This window comes from Polistes canadensis, unplaced genomic scaffold, assembly GCF_001313835.1.
Source record: "Polistes canadensis isolate GaletaPanama2010 unplaced genomic scaffold, ASM131383v1 scaffold_6, whole genome shotgun sequence".
In the NCBI taxonomy this organism is placed as follows: domain Eukaryota; kingdom Metazoa; phylum Arthropoda; class Insecta; order Hymenoptera; family Vespidae; genus Polistes; species Polistes canadensis.
In genome coordinates, this window is record NW_014569553.1 from 925,843 (window position 1) to 943,607 (window position 17,765).

At 29.5% G+C, this 17,765-nt stretch overlaps 4 protein-coding genes across 13 annotated transcripts in view; 1 reads left to right on the forward strand and 3 right to left on the reverse strand.

Moving 5' to 3' along the window:
* The window catches only part of LOC106789166 (PH and SEC7 domain-containing protein 2), a 72,038-nt gene extending 69,729 nt beyond the window's left edge, over positions 1-2,309 (reverse strand). For 2 of the 8 annotated variants that reach the window (XM_014753184.1, XM_014753169.1), the window contains exon 1: positions 807-2,184. In XM_014753184.1, the coding sequence (XP_014608670.1) occupies positions 807-944 (138 nt within the window). In that variant the 5' untranslated portion in view covers positions 945-2,184. Of the gene's footprint in view, positions 1-806; positions 2,186-2,217 lie in introns of those variants that run through there. The other 6 variants (XM_014753141.1, XM_014753160.1, XM_014753151.1 and 3 more) reach the window with 6 other exon arrangements.
* Positions 2,310-3,346: 1,037 nt separating this feature from the next.
* Positions 3,347-4,996, forward strand: LOC106789259 (CDGSH iron-sulfur domain-containing protein 2 homolog). The gene is made up of 5 exons (XM_014753335.1): positions 3,347-3,497; positions 3,711-3,805; positions 4,147-4,263; positions 4,521-4,666; positions 4,747-4,996. The coding sequence occupies exons 1-4, from the start codon at positions 3,401-3,403 to the stop codon at positions 4,605-4,607; spliced, it is 396 nt and encodes a 131-aa protein (XP_014608821.1). The 5' UTR covers positions 3,347-3,400; the 3' UTR covers positions 4,608-4,666; positions 4,747-4,996.
* A 476-nt stretch (positions 4,997-5,472) lies between these two features.
* Positions 5,473-11,435, reverse strand: LOC106789247 (cell wall integrity and stress response component 4-like). Of its 2 annotated transcripts, none has more exons than XM_014753324.1 (8): positions 11,056-11,435; positions 8,266-8,469; positions 7,446-7,643; positions 7,009-7,296; positions 6,659-6,922; positions 6,315-6,576; positions 6,037-6,109; positions 5,473-5,722 (listed from the first exon to the last, which is right to left on the reverse strand). In XM_014753324.1, the coding sequence occupies exons 2-8, from the start codon at positions 8,309-8,311 to the stop codon at positions 5,717-5,719; spliced, it is 1,137 nt and encodes a 378-aa protein (XP_014608810.1). In that variant the 5' UTR covers positions 8,312-8,469; positions 11,056-11,435; the 3' UTR covers positions 5,473-5,716. The 2 variants fall into 2 exon arrangements, with proteins under 2 accessions (XP_014608810.1, XP_014608801.1); XM_014753315.1 differs by having other exon boundaries at positions 10,990-11,435.
* A 3,283-nt stretch (positions 11,436-14,718) lies between these two features.
* On the reverse strand, positions 14,719-17,750 carry LOC106789232 (STAM-binding protein-like A). Of its 2 annotated transcripts, XM_014753304.1 has the most exons (10): positions 17,719-17,750; positions 16,720-16,872; positions 16,547-16,645; positions 16,293-16,466; positions 15,929-16,117; positions 15,538-15,844; positions 15,339-15,451; positions 15,140-15,242; positions 14,908-15,067; positions 14,719-14,837 (listed from the first exon to the last, which is right to left on the reverse strand). In XM_014753304.1, the coding sequence occupies exons 2-9, from the start codon at positions 16,860-16,862 to the stop codon at positions 15,002-15,004; spliced, it is 1,194 nt and encodes a 397-aa protein (XP_014608790.1). In that variant the 5' UTR covers positions 16,863-16,872; positions 17,719-17,750; the 3' UTR covers positions 14,719-14,837; positions 14,908-15,001. The 2 variants fall into 2 exon arrangements, with proteins under 2 accessions (XP_014608790.1, XP_014608782.1); XM_014753296.1 differs by lacking the exon at positions 17,719-17,750 and having other exon boundaries at positions 16,720-17,197.
* Positions 17,751-17,765: the final 15 nt, after the last annotated feature.

Here is a 17,765-nt window from a genome sequence, read left to right on the forward strand (position 1 = left end):
AAAAAAAAAAAAAAAAAAAAAAAACACTCTTATAATATCATCTGCATCATCATTCTCGTCCTTGTATTCGTCCTCGCATGAGAGTACAGGGTGTATGTATCACTAACTAATGCCATCTCGTACTTATATTCAATTCTCAGAAGAAAAAAAAGAAAAGAAAGAAAGAAAGAGAGAGAGAGAGAGAGAGAAAAGAGAAAGGAGAATGAAAGGAGAACCGAGGAAGGAAGAAGAGAAAGAAAAAGGGGGGTTAAGGGGTAGGGGGAAAAGAGAAGGGTCGAAAGACCGGCCGATGGGCTTGGAATGTGGCCGTTAAAACGACCGAGCAAAACGATCTTCATCGGGGCGGCTTCTCTTCTTCTTCTCTCACCGATGTGTTATTTACTAAAGTTAAGTTAAGTTAAGTTAAATTAAGTAAGGTAAAGTAAAGTAAAGTAATAATGAAAGAAGAATCGGGAACCGAGGAACGACACAGAGGGTGCTCGCGATAATAACGCGGGTCGATATACAACGGGCGTTATTTCGAGCTCACTCTCGCAGGACTTTCGACAGGGTTTTTACCACCCCCTTCAGCCCTATTTCAAAATGAAAAACTAAAAAAGAAAGATAGATAGATAGATAGAGAAATGATGCAGGTACAGTTTATGCATATACACAGAAACAACACACGTCATAATAACAAAATTCACCTAAAACTCGCACCATTCTATTCCTAATCATTTTACGTATATCATAATAATAAATTATTGTTATATAATAATCGTAATTATGAATATATTTTGATATATATATATATATAAAAAACTCACCTTCCCACACTTAGCAGCCGGCGAGTTTTCAACGATGTCGTAAATAACGTGAGGAAGTCCCGCCGTTCCCAAAAGGGAGAAACCAAATCCAGAGGAGTCACCGCCGCGGTTCAGGGTGACCACCAACTCCTCAGCCATATTTCGTGCACATTGATCACCTCCCTGTCATTTGTGAGGATGCACCTTTTTCACGCGATATTATTATTATTATTATTATTATTAACAATCGCACGCGTAATGATTATTATACGCGCACTATAATAATTGCCATATAAATATAGTCTTTTTCCGTATAATATATTCCTTGTGTTTTGTGACACTGATTTATTATTCCTTTCCTTTATCTTCCTTCTTTTCTTCCTTGTCGTTGTCGTCGTCGTCGTCGTCGTCGTCCTCGTCGTTGTCCTAATCGTAGTCCTAAATTCCTAATCCTAGTCGTTGTTAGTTATTTCGTTTCTTTATTCTTTATTTTGTAATCTTTTGTTCTTGAATATATTTCTATTTCACTCTCTTTCTCTTCTCTCTTACGATTGTCCCTTCCCAACCACCTCACCCCCCCATACCCCTCTAACCAAGCATCAGCACACCCCACGATTCCTCTGTTTTTTTTCTTTTTCTTCTTCTTCTTCTTTTCTTTTCTTTTCTTTCTTCTTTACTTCCTTCTTTCTCCTTCACTATACCAAGTCAGTATTCCTGTGTATCTCGATCTCCTCTTCCCGTTTCTCGTTTTTACGCGATACCCGCCACACACAGTCACGCGCGAGCGCGAATAAAAGAAAAAAAGAAAGAAAAAGAAAGAGAAAAAGAGAGAGAGAGAGAGAGAGAGAGAGAGAGAGAGAGAGAGAGAGAGAAACGACACGATTGCCCTCTCGCACTTTTCGCGCACTGCACCGTCCGATATATACGAAATAAATGACTTTATTCCCCTCGTCGACATGCACACACTGTATATAATACGTTCATCTTTCTTTCTCTCTCTATCTCTATCTTACCTATTTATTATATCTATGATATTAGATTTCTTTCTTTCTAATTATCTTTATTTATTTATCTATCTATCTATCTATCTATCTATTCATATATCCTTCCTTCCTTCCATCCTTCCATCCTTCCTTCCTTCCTTACGTACGCCCGGCAACGCGTAGCCTTTCGTACGCGAAGCTACCAACAAAAAGAATGAAAGAGAAAGAGAAAGAGAGAGAGAGAGAGAGGGTAGACACACCAAAAAGAACAGAAGACTCGTTCAACTCTTTCCTTGCCACTCCCGCGCGCACTCGCGTGTGCTCCCAACTCTCCCGAGCAAATGCTCCTTTGCGACACGCTCTTCCCTTATGTTTTTCAATGAGAAAGAAAGAAAGAGAGAGAGAGAGAGAAAGAAATATATACGTGTTATATATATATATGTATATACCTGCGCGCACTACGCGGCGTCGCGACGACCAACGACGTTTATCCTTGGCGGCGACTCACGACGCACAGCTCATCATTTACGTGTACCCATGTGTGTATGTATATATATATACTTCTGTAAATTTTATGTATATATATATATCTATGCAAGCGTGTATTCGTCATATATACACACAACATATATATATATATATGTGAGAGAGAGAGAAAACGAAAAAAAAAGGAACGAGTACACTCCTATCGTGCCCGGCGACCGGCTTGCAACTGCACGATGGCGCCACTCGCAAGACGGCATACCTTCCTTCTTCCCCCACTACCATACCCTCTCAACCTACTACGTTACTCAACCGAACGACTACTTCTCCTTTCGAATTAACGAATCACTCGATGTTTCGAGTTACTAATGTGTATCTATCTCTTACCTTCTTTTACTTTCAAATTTATTCTTTATTTAGTTTTTGGCCTACTTGCAACTGCCCTTCTAGGAAATATTCTTTTCTCTACGGTTGATTTCTTTATTTTCGTTTTATAGTTTTTTGTTTTCTTCTTCTTCGTCTTCGTCTTCTTATTCTTATTCTTCTTTTTCTTCCATTCCTTTAACGTAAGTACTAGTTACTCTTGCCATAACCGGTGATATTCCTGTAAAGGGAAACAAATGTATTGTTATATGGCAGTCCAATGATGTAACTGGATTATGTGATCGGTAATTTGAATTCTGTTGTCGGTTCCTTCAGCGCGTTTTTTCTTTCTTTTTTTGCTTTTCATATTACTTTGTTTTATATTGATATATTATTATAATAATTATTATTATTTGTAAATCTCACATATATATCAATGCGATTAATTATCATTTTTATTTTATTTTTAACAAATAAGAGAGTATAAATATAAAAATTATTATAGAATTAATAAAAAATATTTCTTTTTATATTGTAAATTTTAAAATGAATAACTTTGACGACATTAGATACAAAATGTTAGAAAAATATCAATGTTATTTATCGTTTCGAATTAATGCAACGAATAATGGTGTATCGTTTAAAAGTGGAAATTTCCATAACGTCTTTTTATTATCTCTGTGTTTATTCAAAAATCATAGATAATGGTGGTTTTTCATCAAATTATTTTAGTAGGACGTTCGAATAGGTACGCGTGACTTGACTTCGTCAGTAGTGAAAGCAAATATGGAGCCAATAGCACGATTTGTGAAAGTATCAATACCAAATTATTTGGCTGGATTACCGATTCCAGAAACGATAGGAGGATGGTTCAGACTCGGTGGTAAGTGATATAAATTATTTCATTAATTTCCTCTAGTTTTTTTGATCTATCATTTATCTTCTCGTTAATAAAAGTCCATTTCGTTGAGATGACTTTGCAGTATGGCAATCGTATGTCGCGAACATTACGCTATGCTTCTAATGCGCGCTGGATGATATTAAAAAACAAATCAAGAAAAGGAAATAAAAATGTGACATTTTTGTTTTGATACAGTAACCGATTGGGTATCGTTAATTCCACCCACAGCTTTAATGGCCGGCATTGGTTATATGTCGTACAAAGCATTTTGTCCTCGTGCGAGACCGAAGGTAAGCAACCTACCTGTTACAAAATCGTAAAAGAGAAAAGACGTCACGACAACTCGTTAATGTGTATATTTTCTACTTGGCCTGTATCATTTAGTTATGTTGATTATGTAAGACTCCTTTTTGTACTCACTATTATTTAGATTGACAAGTTTCCTAGATGAACCTTTTCAAAATATGTATATAATAATTGAATGACATATTTTAATCTATATATTATTTTTATATCTGTGTGTGTGTGTGTGTTACTAATTTATCGGATCATGTGATTGTGTAAACATATTACATGTGTATATATACTTTCATAATTTGTGAATGTCAACTTAATATAATTTTTGTTTCAGCCATGTGGTATAATAAATCCTTGTATTAAGAAAGATGTTAATAAAGTAGTAGATGTTATTGATGTCGAGGATATATCAGAGAAGGCTGTTTTCTGCCGTTGCTGGAGGACTAAAAATGTAAGTTTTCTTAAACAATGTTTTTAATATCTACGTTCTGATCAAAATGCGTGCTGTTTATAAATTTCAACTTTTGTATATGACCTAGTTTAAATTTATCCAAGAATATTCTGGTTATGAAACTAGCATTATATAACAGATACAGTAAGATTTATTATTTTATCTATAAACTCTCTTGTTTTATTATACGATTAGTATTTTAAGAAAAAGTAGATATACAATATTATTAACAAATTAAAATTATTTCTTTATTACAGTGGCCGTACTGCGATGGATCTCATGGAGCGTACAATAATGAGGTCAAAGACAATGTTGGTCCATTGGTTGTAAAGAAAGAGAACTAAATGTATACTATCCGTTATTTAAGTACCTGTGGTACATATATGCTGTACTGTTCCATACAGTTAGTAAAAAAGAAATTCTTAAAGATACAGAATAATTACATTGTTTACAAAACAATAAACTTCTTTTTATTTTCTATAGGTAGCGCCTTATTATAATACCAAGGGTGAATAGAAAAGGTTAATTATCAAGAAATAAGGTACGCATGTTATTTAATTAATTATTGAAATAAAATATTAAATAATTTATAATTGAATACTCAACAAAAAAACACACACATTGTTATTCTTGGATAATATTATTTAAAATTATATTTTTGTTAATTAAGTGATTTCCATTAAATTTGGGTAACAGTTAATCGAATAAAACGTATCTCATATAAAAAAAATAACGTACGAGGTTTATTATTATCATCTTCATTTTTGAAATATGTACATCTACTAAAGCATGTCGTAGAAAAGAAACTAATTATTTTAATCATTAGCATGTGAACAGCACTGTTGCTTTTGTTAATATTATTTATATTTTCGGTTACACAGTTTTTCTTAAAATAAATCAACACGTAATAATCAATCGTAAAACTCTAAAACCTAGCATTCATATAAAATGCTCACTCGTTGTCTTGTTAGTGTTTTGCATGTAATAAAATAATTAATAGATGAAACTGGTGTATATAAAATAATTCTTTTCGAATTTACAATCAACCCTTATGTTTTTTGTTTAATCTCTAACATAGTAAATAATACTTTAATAATACGATAAAAATAAAAATAATTGTTTCTTAAAATGAATTAAAAAGTGATATGATTTTAAGTATATAGGAACAAGCGTAAACTTGCATAGGAAAATAGTACTAAAATATTCGAGTATAGTACATATTATGTTGTTGTAATTGTAACACACCGATTATATTCCACACACGCAAAAAAAAATCGGTTATTATTATTATTATTATTATTATTATTATTATTATTATATATACGCGATATCACAGATTTTTAAAACCTCCTTTATCTCAGGAAACTTGCAATACGAATCGTGAGTTACCTCATGATCTGCGTATGACTCGGCAAGCACACATCAGATAATATCATTTATGTTCTTCCTCAAGTCAGAGCTAGAAAACAATAATATATAATTAATTCGTTTGCAATTTGATTAGAAAGAATATATTAACTTGATGCAAATATAATTACGATGTTGATTGTTATAAATTATAATTTATCTAGTTGAAATCGTGTGCAATACATTATTATAAAGGATAAAATTAGCACTATTGAATTTTATTATTGTTTTCATGGTTTAGTGTTGTCGAATTTAAATCTTTAAAAGAATTTATGAGTTTTGTAGAAACTGTTTGAAATATGAATAATGATTTCTGGCAATTATATCTTTTTTGCATTAATTTAAGAATATATATTACAATCATACCTCAAAATGTCTCAAATCGTTCGTATCGAATTCCAACTCGTTCACCAATAATTCTCGACGTCCGTATCTGTGTCTGAAGAAAAAAAATAAAAAAAAAAAAAAAAAGAACAAAAATAATAATGCAAGAAAATTGTAACAGTTTATCGAATAGATAATTGTTAAGAGAAAACAATAAAAAAAAGAAGAAAAAAAAAAATGATTTCAATCTATAAATAATTTGAAGTATTATCAAGATAAGATCTGGTAAAATAAATATGTGTAAATCATATTGTTCTTACTCGAGATATTGCTTCCAGATAACCATACTGATATACCCAACAACGATAGCAGCAGCAAATGCGAGTGTCGTTACTAATACAATAATACCAGGTGGCATACTTCCATTGCTATCTTTTTCATTGGCAGTTAATGTTTTGCTTTTAATATTCGATTCTACCTCCTGTTCTACGACACTTTCCTTCTTCTCTACCGCCGCAGTACTGATTCCAACATCCACGTGATCGTTATCGGAAGACACAACGGTAGTTACCTCTGTGGGTTCTAAAGAAATATAATAATAATAATAATAATAAACATCGGTCCGTATGTTTTAAAAATAACTGTCAAATAATTTTTCACTTACTTGATGTCACGCTCGATGATTCTATCGTTTCTGTTGTTACGTTAATCGATACAGTAGCAGTAGTAGTAGTAGTATTCATCTGATAAGTTGTATTTTCTACGTTGTCTTTATGTTCATTATCAGGATTTTCTTTATTAGGTTTTTCCTTTGTAATTGTAGCATCGTCTACGGTAATCGTCCTGTTGATACTTTTCAACGTGGTGGTAGATGATGATAATGATGATGGTGATGATGATGATGATGATGATGATGATACAGTAGCTTCTAAAAATAAAATCAAAAATAGACGATTAATGATCATTGATTCTATTTCAAAAATGTTCTCATAGAATTAAAATAATTTCATTTACCTGTAACAGTGGTAACGGACGAATTACTTTTATCCAATAGTACGGGGACAATAGTTGTAATGTCTTCTTCGTCTCGAGGAGACACCGATACTTCGATCAAATCTTTTTGTTCTCCGGTAAAATCACTTGCATTTTTAATCTCGGTAACTTGATTAATAGGTGTTGTTTCTTCGATCGGTCGTTTCGTTGCATTTTGATTAGTATGATTATCCTCCTTCTTTCCCAATACCGGAGGGATAGGGCTTGGGTTATTATGCAACGTTGCAAGGAATGTCTTAGTTAATGATGCTATTATGATCAAATAAAAATATTATCATCAACGACGAAAGAAATACATTGTATGAATGATTTTATATACAACGACAGATTTGTATTTATTAAATATCACATATTCAAATAATAATATTTTATTCATAGATAATAATAATAATACGTACCCCCTTCGTTCGATGATGGTTTTTGATGATCTGTCAAGTTAACTGTTACATTTTTATTACCTTCTTTTAAATGTTTATCTTCCTTATATGTCTCGTGATTAATTGTAATATTTTCTACATCAGCTGAAATGATCACGTTTTTCGATTTATTCGAGCCAAGATTAGGATCTTCGGTGGGAACCGTGAATGCTAAATTCACTGGAAATAAAGAAACAAAAAAAAAAGAAAAAAGAAAATTAAAATTGAGATATAGAGAGATCACGTAGTAAAAATCAATTGGTAGCAATTAAATTTGATCAATGCAGAAGTTAATTTAATTGATAAAAGAGAAAGATATATATATATATATATATATATATATATATATTAGGTATATATGTTATTATTATTATTCATCTTTCGCACGAACCGTTTTTATCGTTCCTTCTTATACACACGTTTATTATTCATTTTAAATTGCCATCTAATTTACATTTAATAATGGATCATTATGAAATAGTTAAACATTCTTCTATTGTGGTTTATTGTTATGACCACACAATACTAGCTTTTGTTTCGTATTAAAATGTTAATGTGTTTCTTTTTTTTTTCTTTTTTTTTTTAATCAAGTTAAATAACGTACGAAGAACAGTTATTTAAAATTGTTGTTGTTTCCAAAAGTAATTTGTCAAATTTGACTTTACGAAAAGTGTGTTTATTTGATAAATTATAGATTATATTATAGTGAAAAACAAAATCTATAAATATGCACATAAAGAATTTTTCAAACGAAAAAAAGAATCATTATTTCATTTAGTTGAAAGAAAACTATCGATCTTACCAAACATCAATGCAGCAAGTAGAATCCTCAAGGATAATTGAAACATTTTTTTTCTTTCTCGTTCGTGTAAATAATCTTCAAGATTTTAGTAACGAAAAAAAAACTATTTTTTCGATGATGATGACAAAGAAGACGACGACGACGACAAAGAAAATGTTTTTTTTGTTGCCTTATCGCACTATTGTATATATCACGTTGTAAATCCTGTAATCAATGATAGTTATATAGGTACGTACACGACATCAGACTAGTTTCTATATTTTGTGGGGCCGTGATCAAAATGAAAAAGCAAAAAGGGTCCCAAAAAATTATGCAAATTTTAAATGATGGAATATCTTGTCAATTCATTCATTCATTCATTCATTCAATCAAACGTGAACAATATTTATATTAACACATAAATAATAATTTATATAATAATTAAAAAAGAAGAAAATTAATTGATTTTCTTTTCTTAATTTGTTGCACTTTGCCGGACCCTCAATGATGCTGTGTACTCATAAATAGGTGAGTAATGAAAATCGTGAAAAGAATATTAAATTAGAATGGTTAAATATAAATGTTGTATTAAATTTTCAGTCAAAACAAAAAATAATTAAAAATTTCAACAACAATACGCAAATGTAATAAACAAGATTTTTATAATCAACAATCTATATAACAAATATTAATTATATGTTTTCAAATTGAGACACTATATACTGTATTATAGAAAAATATTCCTATCTACAAAAAATACGAATGATTTTGTTCTTTCAAAAAGTACATTTATATTAGCCTATTTTTCCTTATACTTTGCAACGTTAAGGTTTATCGGAAAATAACGGTAGTGCATTGTCAAGGTCGCAGTCACGCCATCGATCTGTACTTATTAATAACGAATTATGCTAGTCCTATGTGTTCCATTCAAATAATTGCATAGAATAATTGAATTCTTATATTTTTCCTCTTCCCACCACCATTTTGATTTATAATTCCATTATCAATAACAATGTTCAATATTGTATAAATATTAGAAAAACAATCAGTATTGTTCGTACAATATTATATGTTCGAACATAAATTATCATTTAAAATATTAATGAAAAATCAATTTCTATTCATTATTTTTTTTTTCTTTTTTCTAATTACAAGAAAAATGAACAGAAACGATTCCATTATCAAGAAAAATACTCAATGATACTGTTACAAATTGAGATACTATATTATTGACCAAATAACTGATAACAAATGCTTAAATACAATTTAAATATTCTTTATCTTTTATGTATTTAGATATATCGCTATCTTTTTAATTTTATTTTTTACTTTTTCTATACGTGTATACTGATTAGAATAAAAAATAGAAAGAGATCTGGATTTACGTATTTTTCAAATTAAAAAAAAAAAAAACCGAACAAACGATTGTGAAAATTTACGTGTTAGTTTTAAAAGAGTAAACAGTCATTCGTTAAAAACTAATATTTTCTTATTAACATCCACTACGATTGGCCTAGAAATCTTAAAAAAGCACGTACCGCGTGTGCTAGCTCAGTCATCTAATATGATTACGTAAAATTTATTCACACACACACAAGCACACACAACACACACACACACACACGCAAACATCTTATATGTCTTCCTTTGGAATAAATTGTTGTAAACATTTTTTTACAATTACAAAACTGTAATGAGTAATTTTAATATTTCAGTATAAATAATTAAGAATAAAATGATCGTGCAGATTATTTCTATTCTTTTGTTTTCATCGTAAAAATATATATATATATATATAGAATTCTATTTAAAAAAAAAAAATACAAGAAGTCTATCTTAAAATTCCGTAAAAGAATGACCTTGAGAAAGAATTCATTCGATCATTGGATGTCCCCGACCTGTAATAGTGCACATTTTTTCTTAGAACTTTTTTTTTCAATACGATCGTAAACAATGCAGATATTCAAGGTGGATAGATTTGTTGTATGTGTGTGTGCAATATTTTTTATTTGAATTTCTTTGATTAAAAAAAATTAATTCACACCATAATTCATGCACGCAAGAAATTATTGTTATCGCTAATCCGACACATTTTGATCCACACAAGTGTTATAATAATAATAATAATAATAATAAATACACACACATCGCATGCAAAGTACAAAGACCTATACTTTTTAATCGAAATAACGTATCGTTTCTTCTTCTTCTTCTTCTGTTATTTTTTCTTTTCTTATAAAAGAGACAAAATAAGAAAACGCGGTTAAATAAAGGAAAACGAAAATGAACATGCGCACTATTTGAAAATTATATACAAAGGAAAAAAGTATAACAATAGAAAACAAAAATAAACACGAAATACAAATATAAGTATCTTCGTAGATCTTACACTTATATGAGTCACACTAAACGGTGAAACATTTTGTTCGTAAATTCTTGTATGACGCAATATTAAAGATGTAAATTTGATTAATAAATGATAAGAAAAATTATATAAAATGATTGATAGAGGTGATACAACAACAACAAAAAATATGCATAAATCGAAGGTAAAATGTACACCAAAGAAATAAATCATATGCAAACAACAATAACCAACGATAAATCGTACGCGCGTATTCACACGTTATGAGTGGTAAAATCAAGTTACACAAAAAATATATTAAACAAAAAAAAAGAAAATATATACATCGAAGAAAAAAAAAAACAAAAATACGACAGAAAGAAAAGGATAAAAACTCTTACTTCCGGGTTTAAAATATATGAGTGTAAATAATTATAGATAACTCGAATGTTAAAAGTTTCTTCCACCTTTTCTCACGTGTTATTTCGTAAAATTACGAACAATAACGAGTTTAAACGAAAACACGAGGATATATTACACGGCATCGCTTCTTTCTTAATGCAAAAGCAATCGTAAACTGAACGTCGGAAAACCGCAAGAGGATCAACGTCGCTTTACGTTCGGAATATTGGAGATAGGAGAGGGGAGAGAGAATGTAGCGCGGCGTTTTCACACACACGCACACACATTCACACGTACACACACATTTACGTAAAAACCTGTGATAATATTATATACGTATATATCCGTGTACACCTTCGGAATCTCCCTTCTACGTAATTCTTCGGACACGTGATTTTAATTAATAAATCGTTAAGAAATTACTCGTTGTGAACCATATTTTTTAATCCAATAATTATTTACGTATAAATTATTGTACTGAATTAAATAATTATTTACAAAGATTTATTTATATATATATATATATATATATATATGTCTTTTATTATCAAAACTTTATTTTAATTATGTATTTTTTTGTTGGTATATGTATTTGTAAAATTAATATATATTATACGTAGATATATTTTTAACAAATTTTGTACACCTCGTAGTAATATTTTCCCATAAGAATTGTCACTAGTACAACTCATGATTATCACGTTGTGGATCATAAAACATATCGCAAGTTTCGTACGATGTTGCAGTTCAAAAGGGATGTTTTAATACGATTAAAAAAATGCTTGACAAAATATGACGAAATATATCGAAAAGTTTACGTATTACGAATTACGCGATGACAAGTGACCAAAAGCAATTCTTTCTTCTCGTTTTACAGGAAATAATATTGCATTTCGTTATTGCCGATTGCGTGCCTACGTAACACGATACTCTTATGCCACTATAGAGAAATGATGATGTATGAATTAAATTCAAAATGCTTATCCTTCCCGCCTTTCTCTTTTCAAAATGGTGGATTGCTTGGTAAGGTGAGCAAACGTGGTGGGGGCAGAGAGAGAGAGAGAGAGGGAGAGAGAGAGAGAGAGGGAGAGAGAGAAAGAATGATTTAATGGTAGGACGAATGCAAAGTGGTTGATTAAAAAAAAAAAGAAGAGAAGGGTGAATATGTGTTCCATTTCTTTTTCTTTCTTTTTACGAAGCTATAAATAACACATATTTATACAGGGTGCCTCAAGAGTCGCCTTACCGAATTGAAAAATTATGAATTCATTTTTTTGCAGACAGGTATTTTAAAATGGCGCTATCGTGGAACAATATTTTTCCATGATAGATTCAAAACTTTTCAATCCATCCAAGTATTTTAAAATAAAATATTTTCATTCAATTTAATAAACCAACTATATATATTAATTTGTTGTCTTTTGTTTTTCTTTTCTTAATATAGCAACTTGTGAGACTTCCTGTATGCGTATAACAATCTATGGAACGCAACAGTACGTCATCATGGAAATATATTATAATTTTAGGTCCTGGAAGTTTTCAAAAGACGTCATTTTCCATTTTAGGAAATATACTACCAGGTAGTAGTTTTATTCATTGAATTTGATTAGTCAACCTCACGTATTGACTGTTATACTATATATATACAGTACAGATGATTCTTCAAAGATTCCGGTTTACATGCTAACGAGAAATACATACATATGTTAACACTATGCTCTCGTTTACCTTTCACTGTACTCTAACGTAAAATAGATATGTTTAATCGAACTAGAACGTATTCCGTTTAAAGAATAAAAAAATATTATGGTTTCACTTTGATAAGAGACATTCGCTTTTATCTCTTAAAGATTATAAATTCAATATCTAATAAAGAGGATAAAGAATTCGAATAAATTCCATTGGTAAGTGTAAAAAAATATTGTCGACGATAATATCCGATATTAGGATCCTTGATATCAATGTTGTATTACGTTTTTTAAATTGAATACACGTGACGATACAGTTATATATATATATTATATAAATTGCGTAGTAATAATAGTTTGACCCTGCTACAAATAAAATCCTGTTAAGCGTGAAACCCCTCAAAGTACTTAGGTAGGTAATTCGATATACATATGTGCAAAGAGAAGTGAATGGGAACCGAGACGTAGTTTTATTGCTTTGTATTTAACTAAGAAAGTAGATATTATCCGGGAACAGAATGGGACCAGCATTCTCACGAAATGCACGATGAATAATAATAGTCTGGTCCTTTTTACGTGATCCTTCTTTTTTTTTTTTCTTTTTTTTTTTCTACTAACGATTAGAAACAGAAAGAAAAAGAAAAACAAACAAAAAAAACAATTCTCTTTCCTAATGTTTATTATATTCTAGATTAACTCGATCGATGGATTATTCTTCTTTTATAATTATTCTAATAATGATTTAACTATATATATATAGTTAATAATTATAAATATGTTTATATATTAGTTTATTGATTTACAGGGTCGCATTTATCATAAGGCGTATTACATTTCTAATTTTTAGCCATCATAAATAATAATATAAAAATCAACAAATAAATAAAAAAACAAAAAGTTAATTAACTAAAATGTTGTTCCTTGGAGATCTCATAATTAAAGTTTTGTTTAGGACTTCACTAGTAATAAATGCGGCTCTGATTGTTTATAATGTAATTGATAATACATTGGATCATGATTTTATAGAACACTTTCGATTGTAGCGTTTATAACTTTAGTCTTGGGCTGTAAGATATTATGTATTAAACTTTTTTTCATTTTCTTAACTATAAATAAATAAATAAATAATGTATAGATTTTTAAATATATTATTCAGATATATTATAAATTTATATTATACAGTCAACCACAGCCAAGATATTTAAACTTTTTAAAGAAGAAGTTTGCTTCTTCTTATTATTGCTCGTTATAATTTGTATTAAACGACGATTAAGTTTAGATACCTCCAAGCTAAAGCGTAAGATATTTTATAGCAATCTATAAAGTACACTTCTATGATAATGCTATTTTTATGACAAAACAAAAATGTAGAAGTGAAAGCGTGAATACTTTTAATTATTATTTTTATCATACGTGATATTTGCATATTTTTTTTCAATTAATTGTTTATTTTAAATCATGATTAATATAAATGAATTCACTAAGATGTACAGGGTGTCATGTAATTGATGGTATAAGCGAGCAAGGAGTGATTCTTTTTATTCCAAAACAAAGTCTTTTATGAACAAATTGTACTCAACATGTTTGAGTTAGTTTGTCACGTAGAATCATCCCTTACTCATTCCTACCACCAGTTACAGGACATCTTGTATATATATACTGAATGCTTTTTAATGACGTAGTTTAGAAAAATAATTTTTGATAATAATTATAACTAAGACGTCTGATTTTATAATATTATAATTAATATAAAGCGCTATGAACACCCATTAATTTTTGTCTTTTTTTTTCTTTCCCAAAGGCACAGTAAACTTATGTTTATATATAGACAAAGCCTTATATGGAGAGAATAATGTTCATATAAAAATTTAAGTTTATTTTTCACTACGGCAATGTTATTTAAAGATTACTCACTTAATTTGGAAATAATTGTTGACGCTCTATACGTAAATGCACTTTTTGGACTGGTTTCAGAAATTTGACGATATTCGTATATTATATTTCGTAGTGAAAAATATCTCGTAATTTTGTGTTTTTTTATTATTTGAATGCTCAAAAGCAGAGCAACAATAACGCTTCAGAGTTAGTTAAGAAGAAAAGTCAGTATTCGATACTTCTTCACATTTAAAGCTGTCTGTATATTAATCACCTAGATACACCTTTAACAATAGAAATGCACATCAATTGATGAAACTTAAATGATATCAAACAAAAAAAGAAAATACCTACATGATTTTTATGATGCTGTGATTTGTAATCTTGCAATGAATTAAAGAAAACATATTTGTTTATGTTTAATTTGATTGTAAGCGAATTAAAGATGTCATTTTCTTCTTAAATCGACCACTTCCACAGGTGCAGTTGGATCTAACTTACAATGTTTTGCTTTCTAAAAATGAAACGAAAAATATATTCATTATTATAATATACAAAAGTAACAGTACGCTGTGTAATTATGTACCGTATAAAGCGAAGGTTCTGTTGGATGAGGATGAAAACCGGTCTGTCTGCAATTAGCTATATAATCTAGACCATATTCTGGAGTTAGAATAAAGAAAGCTGTCCTACATAAACAAATTAAATATATACATATATATATATATATTAATTCGTTAACCAGGAAGAATTAGAAAATATAAAAGATCATTTAATTTGCTTACTCGTCATATTTAGGTGCACAAACAATAGCAATTGCTTCAGCCATCATAAGTTGATAGGAACAATGAGTGTGAAGGTCCACGCTAGATAAAAATGCTGTTTGTGTTGGATGCGTCTATAAATGATCATACAATTACAATTTTCATTTAAATATTGTTAATAACTGTTAATATTATATTTTATATTTGTATATGTACATACATGTATCCATCCGAGAGTAATTAAATTATGATTATCTTGAAAGTCAAAAATATCCTCTTCGTTGAGCGTTAAACAAGAATCAGGGGAGCCCGTTTGTTGTGGAATTAATAAATGAGTGATCAATAATTTATTACGTTCCAATTTTCCTGTTAGTATGCCGCACGTTTCTTTGTTATTTGTTGTATTATTAAATGCTAGCGAAAGGAAATTTTGTATCAGTTTGTTGGGCAAAATAATATCGCGTAATTGGCTGCTGTCGTTCAAAAGTATAGTAGGTTTTGTTGAACGATCCACTCTAGGTATATTGCTAAAAAATATATTTGTTTTTGTATGATAAAATTATTTCAAATGTTACAGATGTCAGATTTATATACGCTGAAGTGAAACTTACTTGTCTTTTAAAGACTGAGCCTTACTATCTATGGATAAACTTTTTGGTGGTTTAGGAGTCGGAGTGAACCGCTTTACAGGTAATTTTATGTCATCTTTGGTCTCCAAGAAATCAGTCTCAGCGAACTTGGCAGCTCTCGCAGCTTCTATTGCTGCCAATTTATTTTTTCTTTCCTCTTCTTCTTTTAATCTACATGAATAATGAAATATATTAACAATGATATTTTTATAATGAAAAAATAAAATGTAACCTATACATAAAGATCAAATTGTGTATAAAAATAGGAAAAGAGTATAATAATAATAATAATGATACAAATTAGTTATATATTTATTAATGAAAAAATGAATATTAGAATTGATACCTCTGCTCTTCTTCTCGCTTAGATCTCTCTTCGTCCTGATACTGTTTCAATAACTGTTTCTTAAGTTCCTCCGCTTTGGGAATAACTTCTCGCAAGATTCGTTTACTCAATGCTTTATCTTCTGCTGTTACTTTATGATAAAGCTGATGTTCGCTCATTTTTTCTACAAATAGCCTAAAAATGCAAAAATCCCTTAAACCATTGAAATTTTATTTCCAAAAATAGTACTAGATTAATATATGCAAAACCCTTACGTTATAAATCTGACAAATAATTGATACGCTTCTTCGTAGTTGCCTTCCTCTGTATATACATTGGCTTGTCTAATTATTTGCATTCCAGAACGATAATATCTAAAAATCATACAACATAAATATATAAAAACAATCAAATTCTGTACATAGAAGAAATTGATTATTGAAAGTACCTTTTAGGTGGAATGTTATGTTTGATTTCCACTTTTGAAGCTTTCTCAGAGAGCATTTTTAAACGCGTTTCTGGATCTGATATTCCTGTCATTTTGGTGATTGACAATTCTCCGCTTTTACTTTCTGATTTATTCCTCTCCATTTTACAAATGCTAGGTTATGTTGAAGTAGTCAATTTGTCAAAGAAGTATAAAAATCAATTATTATACACGAATAATATTTATAATGACATAATGATTATATACGAATTAACACTGCTATAGACTATAGACTTTGATAGACTAAAATGACAATAAATAGAAGGGATGACGTTCCTTGTTATATCTCGATGAAGAAAAATTAACAAGAAATTAGATAAATAAACGTTAGAAACGATTAAATAAATATCTGATAAATTCAGATAAATTGAATGATATTGCACAGTGTCTGTTATTATCATAAAGCATAACGAAAATATAATATAGATTTGACAAGCATGTAACAAATTAACTTTATAATCTCTATTCTTTTTTATTCTTTTAATTTTTTTTTCCTTTTCTTCTTTATCATTCGCGTATCATGCACGACCTTATCGGCAATAGAAATAGATAGAAATAGATAGAAATAGAAAGCAATGCTGCTGATAAGAGGATTACAAATGATAAAATAATATCGATAATATTATTTCGATAGATTATTTCGAATAAATAATCGTTTGTTTATTCGATAAATGAAAAATCTTTGAAAGAAATTAATTAAATCGACAATATTTATATGCATTATTTACAATGTATATAAAACACAAATAATATCGATATATAGGGTAACGTCAAAATAAAGATGCAAAACCTTGAGCTCTATCATCTTATCTTATTCATAGATGAGACATTAAAAAGTGTTAGTTCAGTCTACATACTAAACTAATACTTTAACTCTATCTAATGTGAGAGATATATAATCGAACAAGTTTACATATATATACACCAAGTCAAAGAATGCAAAGGTACATTGAAACTCACAAGTCCCCATTTTTATCTAACCAGATTCATCTTAGTTACTACTAGAA